At 53.2% G+C, this 6,788-nt stretch overlaps 1 protein-coding gene across 7 annotated transcripts in view; it reads left to right on the forward strand.

The window, feature by feature from the left end:
- ZNF668 (zinc finger protein 668) overlaps positions 1-5,158 on the forward strand; it is a 9,169-nt gene extending 4,011 nt beyond the window's left edge. For 4 of the 7 annotated variants that reach the window (XM_070567965.1, XM_070567963.1, XM_070567964.1 and 1 more), the window contains 2 exons: positions 2,514-3,182; positions 3,734-5,158. In XM_070567965.1, coding sequence (XP_070424066.1) covers positions 2,536-3,182; positions 3,734-4,946 — 1,860 coding nt within the window. In that variant the 5' untranslated portion in view covers positions 2,514-2,535 and the 3' untranslated portion in view covers positions 4,947-5,158. Of the gene's footprint in view, positions 1-4; positions 2,247-2,513; positions 3,183-3,733 lie in introns of all 7 variants that reach the window. The other 3 variants (XM_070567962.1, XM_070567960.1, XM_070567966.1) reach the window with 2 other exon arrangements.
- Positions 5,159-6,788: the final 1,630 nt, after the last annotated feature.

Genomic DNA, 6,788 nt, shown 5'->3' on the forward strand with positions numbered 1-6,788 from the left:
TCAGGTGAGAAAACTGAAGTCCCACGGCACGAAGTAAATTGCACAGTCACAGCTAAGAAATGAAGGAGGCAAGACTCAAAGCCAGGCTGTTTGGCTTCAGAGATGGTGCATTTAACCACAGTGCTGTATTGTTTCTCTGGGCCTCTGTTCCTTATCTGTGAAAGGGAATAATAATAGAACTTTTCTCATAGTGTTGACATGAAGTTTAAGTTAGTTAATACATGTAAAGAGCTTAGGATACTGCCTGTTATTTAGCAAGTGCGCAGTAAATGTGAGCTCTCATTTTTGGATTTTTGGGTTTTTGTTTTGTTTTGTTTTTTGCTGAGGAAGATCACCATGAGCTTACATGTGTTGCCAATCTTCCTCTTTTTGCTTGAGGATGATTGTTGCTGAGCTAACATCTGTGCCAGTCTTCCTTTATTTTATATATGGGATGCCACCACAGCATGGTTTAGATGAGCAGTATCTGGTTGGCTCCCAGGATCCAAACCTGCAACCCTGGGCTGCTGAAGCACAGGGTGTGAATTTAACTATTATGCCACTGGGCGGCCCCTTTTCTTTCTTTCTTTTTTTTTTGGGGGGGGGGGGGTGAGGAAGATTGGCCCTAAGCCAATATCTGTTGCCAATCTTCCTCCTTTTTGCTTGAGGAAGATGGTCCCTGAGCTAACATCCGTGCCAGTCTTCCTCTACTTTGTATATGGGATGTCGCCACAGCATGGCTTGACGAGCAGTGTGTAGGTCCATGCCTGGGATCCAAACCCAGGAACCACGGGCCACTGAAGCAGAGTGTGCAAATTTTACCACTAGGCCACTGGGCGGCCCCTATGATTTTTATTAAGGAGAAACTTTGTCAGTCAGACTGTCCAGACGGTCTGGAAGGGAGGTAGTGAGTGCCTCGCCCAGAGATAGGGAGGGACCCCCTGGAAACTGTAGGGGAATTCAAGCCCTTTCACTCACCTTTCAGCCTCAGGATTTAGTGGGAAACCAAGCTAAGGGTGGGACAGAGTTGGGCCAAAAACCAAAGGGGAGATGCAGGAAGAGCTTCCTGGGGGAAATGATGCTCAAAGAAAGGATTGAGCCTCGAAACAGCTACAAAGGACCTGGGAATTTGCATGGTGTGACGGAAGTGATGAAAAGTTCCTGAGCAGGGTACAGAACATCATATGGTCTTTAAGGAGAAGGCTTCAGCTGCCTACGCACACTAGTTTACGTGTGTATGGGTGAAGGACTGAGGCAGAGCCACCAGGCAAAAGGGTGCTCACTCTAAAAGATGCAGCCCTTGCCACTCACTCTAGGGGCTCCTGTGTCCTCCCTGGGTCATAATTTAGAAGCCACCAACCCCTGAGGTGTACAGATAAGGAAACAGGCCTAGAAAGGAGCACTAGAACTCAGGCCTCCATCTTCCCCTCCTTGCTTCTGGATACACCTGGCTCCCCTCCCGTCCCCTCCCTTCCCTATAGCAGTATCCTCCCCCCATCCCAGCCTCCCCCCATCCCAGCCGCCCCCCAGCAGCTGCTGCTGAGCACTCCTTAAGTGGATCTGCCATAATCCTCTTCCCTTCATCCCCCAGGGAGGATGAGCTGGTTTTAAGACTAATGCAGCTGATAATCCTATTTCCTCCCAGCCATGATTCCCAGGGGCAGCTGGGTGGAGGGTGTCTGGGCTCTGAACTGAGAAAGAAGGAGCCTTAGCTAGAGCCAGGTGTCCCAGGAGGCCAGGCTAGATGGGATACATTGATTATGACTCAGAGGCTTCTAACTGCTAGCAGTGGCTCAAGCTGCCTTGAGAGTAATTGAGCTCCCCATTGCCAGATCTGTGGGAGCAGGAGCCCAACAGGGATTCCAGAGCAGAGAGTGGAGCAGGATTCCTGTCCGAGGTGGAGTCCCTTACAGCTGTGCAAGGCCAGAATTCTGTGTGAACAGTTGCTGCCTCTAAAAGCTAACCAACAAGAGGGGAATAACAAATACCTATGCTGGGGACTTACCGCTTCCAGACAGACAGTGCCAATCACCACATTTAGCCTATTGGTTCTGCCCTCTTCTGGACCTACCTCAGTCTTCCCTGGGCACTTGGAGATCTTCAGGCCAGACACATCTGTGTAGCCTCTGTGCCTGCAACTTTGCACAGGACCCTGCTTCCCGGTACAGGCCTCATATGCTGAGCTGAAGAAGGAAGATGGTGAGATGGTTGGAACCTGGGCCTTCTGGAATGCCACAGGGTTTAGAAAAGCCCAGAAGGAAGTGCAGGTGAACATTTTGATGATGGCAGCCTCCTCTCTTAGCCCCTTTGAGATCACTTGGTCCAACTCCTTTCATCAGTGAACAGACCAGAGTGGAAGCTTGAGTGCAGAGTGTCAGACCCAGGAATGTTTGGAAGGAAGGATGTGGCTGCCCTGGGCGGGAAATGCAGTTAAGATAGGGTTCCCTCTGAGGGCTTGCGAGGGCTTCCGTGAGGAGAGGCCTTGGAGAATGGCAAAGGGATGTGTCTTCTGTCTAACTTTGCTTCTCTCACAGAGAAGCTCTGTCCATCGAGGCCATGGAAGTGGAGTCCGCGGAGGAAGGGTCCCCATCCCCCGGCTATAAGCGCTCCGGCCGCCGCTACAAGTGCCTGTCCTGTACCAAGACGTTTCCAAATGCGCCCCGGGCAGCGCGCCATGCTGCTACTCACGGGCCTGTAGACTGTGCAGAGGAGGTGGCCGAGGTGAAGCTGAAGCCGGAGACGGAAGCCAAAGCGGAGGATGCCGGCGGGGACAAGGTGTCAGGTGCAGCGGCTAAGCCTCGGCCTTATGTGTGCCCGCTGTGCCCCAAGGCCTACAAAACGGCACCCGAGCTGCGCAGTCACGGGCGCAGCCACACAGGCGAGAAGCCCTTCCCTTGCCCCGAGTGCGGCCGCCGCTTCATGCAGCCCGTGTGCCTGCGAGTGCACCTGGCCTCGCACGCCGGCGAGCTGCCCTTCCGCTGTGCTCACTGCCCCAAGGCCTACGGCGCGCTCTCCAAGCTCAAGATCCACCAGCGCGGTCACACAGGAGAGCGGCCCTATGCCTGTGCTGACTGCGGCAAGAGCTTCGCTGACCCTTCGGTGTTCCGCAAGCACCGGCGCACGCACGCCGGCCTGCGGCCCTACGGCTGCGAGCGCTGCGGCAAGGCCTACGCCGAGCTCAAGGACCTACGCAACCACGAGCGGTGAGGGCTCAGTGCTGGTCCCGGGTGGGAAGAGCGGGCCAATGGGGCAGAGGTGGGACAACAGCGGCTGCCCTGTGACCAATGGGGCCTGGGGTTGGATCTCCAAGAGTGGAATGAGCCAATGGGAAAGTGAGCGGGATGGAGCTGTGGGGATGGGCTGAGCACCGCAGAGAAGTTGGTGCCACTGGTAGGTCCGGGGCGGGGACGCTGCATTGTAATGGAGCCCTGGAGGAGGGGACTGGGATCTGATTGGCCTAGGTTCCTGGACAACAGGAAAGGGGGCAGAGCTTGAAGTTGGGCCACTCAGTGTCTCTGGTGGAGCCCAGGAGGTGTGAGTTGGGCCTGGGCTGTCCAGGTCTTTGGTGTGCAGAGAGGAGTCTTTTCTGGCATCTAGACACCCAGCCTTACTCTGGAGTGTAGCCCTGTGTCCCGTAGGGGATTGGACCAAGGCCCCACGGATGTTAGGGGCCCCTGACTTACAGTGCAGAGAGGCAGCGGGGGTCAGGTGATGGGCCTGCCACCTTCACGCCGGGTCCTCCACACTCCCACAGGTCCCACACCGGTGAGCGGCCCTTCCTCTGCTCAGAGTGCGGGAAGAGCTTCTCTCGCTCGTCCTCGCTCACATGCCACCAGCGCATCCACGCGGCACAGAAGCCCTACCGCTGCCCGGCCTGTGGCAAGGGCTTCACGCAGCTCAGCTCCTACCAGAGCCACGAGCGCACTCACTCTGGCGAGAAGCCCTTCCTGTGCCCGCGCTGCGGCCGCATGTTCTCCGACCCCTCGAGCTTCCGGCGCCACCAGCGGGCGCACGAGGGCGTGAAGCCTTACCGCTGCGAGAAGTGCGGCAAGGACTTTCGGCAGCCGGCGGACCTGGCCATGCACCGGCGGGTGCACACGGGTGACCGGCCGTTCAAGTGCCTGCAGTGTGACAAGACGTTCGTGGCGTCCTGGGACCTCAAGAGGCACGCGTTGGTGCACTCAGGCCAGCGGCCCTTCCGCTGTGAAGAGTGTGGGCGAGCCTTCGCCGAGAGAGCCAGTCTCACTAAACACAGCCGCGTGCACTCGGGGGAGCGCCCCTTCCACTGTAATGCCTGTGGAAAGTCCTTTGTGGTATCATCAAGCCTGAGGAAGCACGAGCGGACCCATCGAAGTAGCGAGGCCGCAGGGGCTCCCCCACAACAGGAGCTAGTGGTGGGGCTGGCACTGCCTGTGAGCGTGGCAGGCGAGGGTTCAGCGGCTCCCGCAGCAAGTGCAGGGCTAGGGGACCCTCCAGCAGGGCTGCTAGGGCTGCCCCCTGAATCGAGTGGTGTGATGGCCACCCAGTGGCAAGTGGTGGGCATGACGGTGGAGCATGTGGAGTGCCAAGACGCTGGGGTTGGGGAGGCTCCTGGTCCCTTGGGGGGAGCAGGTGAGGTAGGGGGTGAGGAGGTTGATGAGAAGCCACCACAGTTTGTGTGCCGGGAGTGCAAGGAGACGTTCTCCACGCTGACATTGCTGCGACGGCACGAGCGCTCACACCCAGAGCTCCGGCCCTTTCCTTGCACCCAGTGCGGCAAGAGCTTCTCAGACCGGGCTGGGCTGCGCAAGCACAGCCGCACCCACAGCTCTGTGCGCCCCTACACCTGCTCCCACTGCCCCAAGGCCTTCTTGAGTGCCAGCGATCTGCGTAAGCATGAACGTACACACCCTGTGCCCATGGAGACTCCCACGCCCCTTGAGCCTCTTGTGGCTTTGCTAGGAATGCCTGAAGAGGGGCCAGCCTGAGGCCCATGCCCCCTTGCCACACCCCTAGGAGCCCTACAGGGTGCCTCCTGAACCTCCCTTTGCCCCAGCTCACTCTTTAGACTCCAGATCCCCACCCCTCAGGCAGCTAGCTCACCTTCCCAACAAAGTGAGCTGGGGACAGTGGAAGCTGGCAGCAGCTGTTGAGAGACTTGGTTCTCTCTGAGCAACACTCATTAAAGCATTCACTTTGACACTGGGCTGTCTTCTGTGTTCTGGTTGGGGGTGAGGGAGTGGGAGTTTGGGCATCAGATAAGGTACAGTGGAGACCACTGGACTGACAGATTAGAAACTTGGAAGGTCTTTGGGTGCATTGTTTCCCAAAGTATGTTTCAGAATGTCTTGTGACAAAGGGTTCCATGATCAAGTAAGTACAAGAAATTCCCTGTGCCCCTCTTGGGGATTCTTGGTGATCAGAAGTGTATTAAAGTCATTGATAAGTCCTACGATGAATAAATCTATTTAGCTTTGTTTAGCGCATACTTATGTTACCATGGACACCTTTTACTGAGTAGTTCTACTTCTATCCATTTACAGATAATAAACTGAGGCCCCAAATTAGTATATTTCCTATATAATGTGATAACAAATTAGAAAATATATTTGGGGGTAAAAAAGGGTGCCATTCACAATAACAACAAAACCCATAAACTGCAAAAGAATAAACCTCACAAGAAACATGCAAATCCTATATGAAGAAAATGGTATCTCTGCCCTGAAGGATATAAGATAAGACCTAACTTAACGGAGACATACCATGCACCTGAATAGAAAGACATTATTAAAAGGTGTTGAGTCTCCCCAATTTAATCCTTAAATTCATTGCCATGCAGAAAGACTTTTTGACAGAACTTGGAAACCCAAAGTTCCCATGCAATACATTTTTTAAGAACAGCAGAGGTGATGTATTTGTCATACGAGATAATCAAACACCAAAGCACTGAGTAAAAACAGGGTATTATTGCCACAAGAACAGATTAACCAACAGAGTCGGGGAGAGGTTCAGAAACAGCTCTGGCTATTTCTGGAAATTTAGTTTCTGATACATATGACTATTCAAACCAGTGGGGAAAGGATAGGTTGTTAAATAACTTTATAGTTATACCCATACTCTGGAAGGCTACACAACTTAATTTTTCAAAGACCAAAAATGAGGCCCCACATGTGCAAATTGGTACAGCCTCTTGGGAAGGTGATTTGATCGTATTTATCAAAAAGTTAAATGCACGTACCCTATGACTGGGAAGTACACCTCAGAATTTACACCACAGATTTCTGTTTCCACTTCCCAGGCAAAATTGCAGATAAAAGAATGTTTAGTGCAGCAAAATTTGTGATAACTGGGAACACTCTAGATGTCCAGTAGCAAATGACTAATTAAATAAGGCTAGCCACTGAAAATATATTTTGTAGATGTTTTAAAAAATGAGGCTTATCAATCTATGTTGTTGAATGATATCATATCCAAAAAATAGGTGAAAAAAAAAAGTGGAAAGCAGTGTGGTTAGTATGCTCCTATTTGGGCCAAATTACACATAAGTGCTCAAATTCCTATAGAATATTTCTAGAAGGATACTCAAGAACTGACTCTGGACTGTAAATTCTAGCCACTGAGGGGCTTTCCCATTTGTAAGCTGAAAGACAGCCAAAGGTCAGAGTGAACCAGATCCTCCTTTCCGTGCTCTAGACTTGGGGGCCACTAAGTTGGCAGCCTTGTGAAATAACTACTGTGCACCCCATCTCCAGGCCCACATGCCAGTCGGGGGACTCTGCAGCTGCTGGCCATAGCCCAGGGCTGGCACACCAGGTAGCATCAGGAGCAGA

The sequence above is a fragment of the Equus przewalskii genome, chromosome 12 (assembly GCF_037783145.1).
Source record: "Equus przewalskii isolate Varuska chromosome 12, EquPr2, whole genome shotgun sequence".
NCBI lineage: Eukaryota > Metazoa > Chordata > Mammalia > Perissodactyla > Equidae > Equus > Equus przewalskii.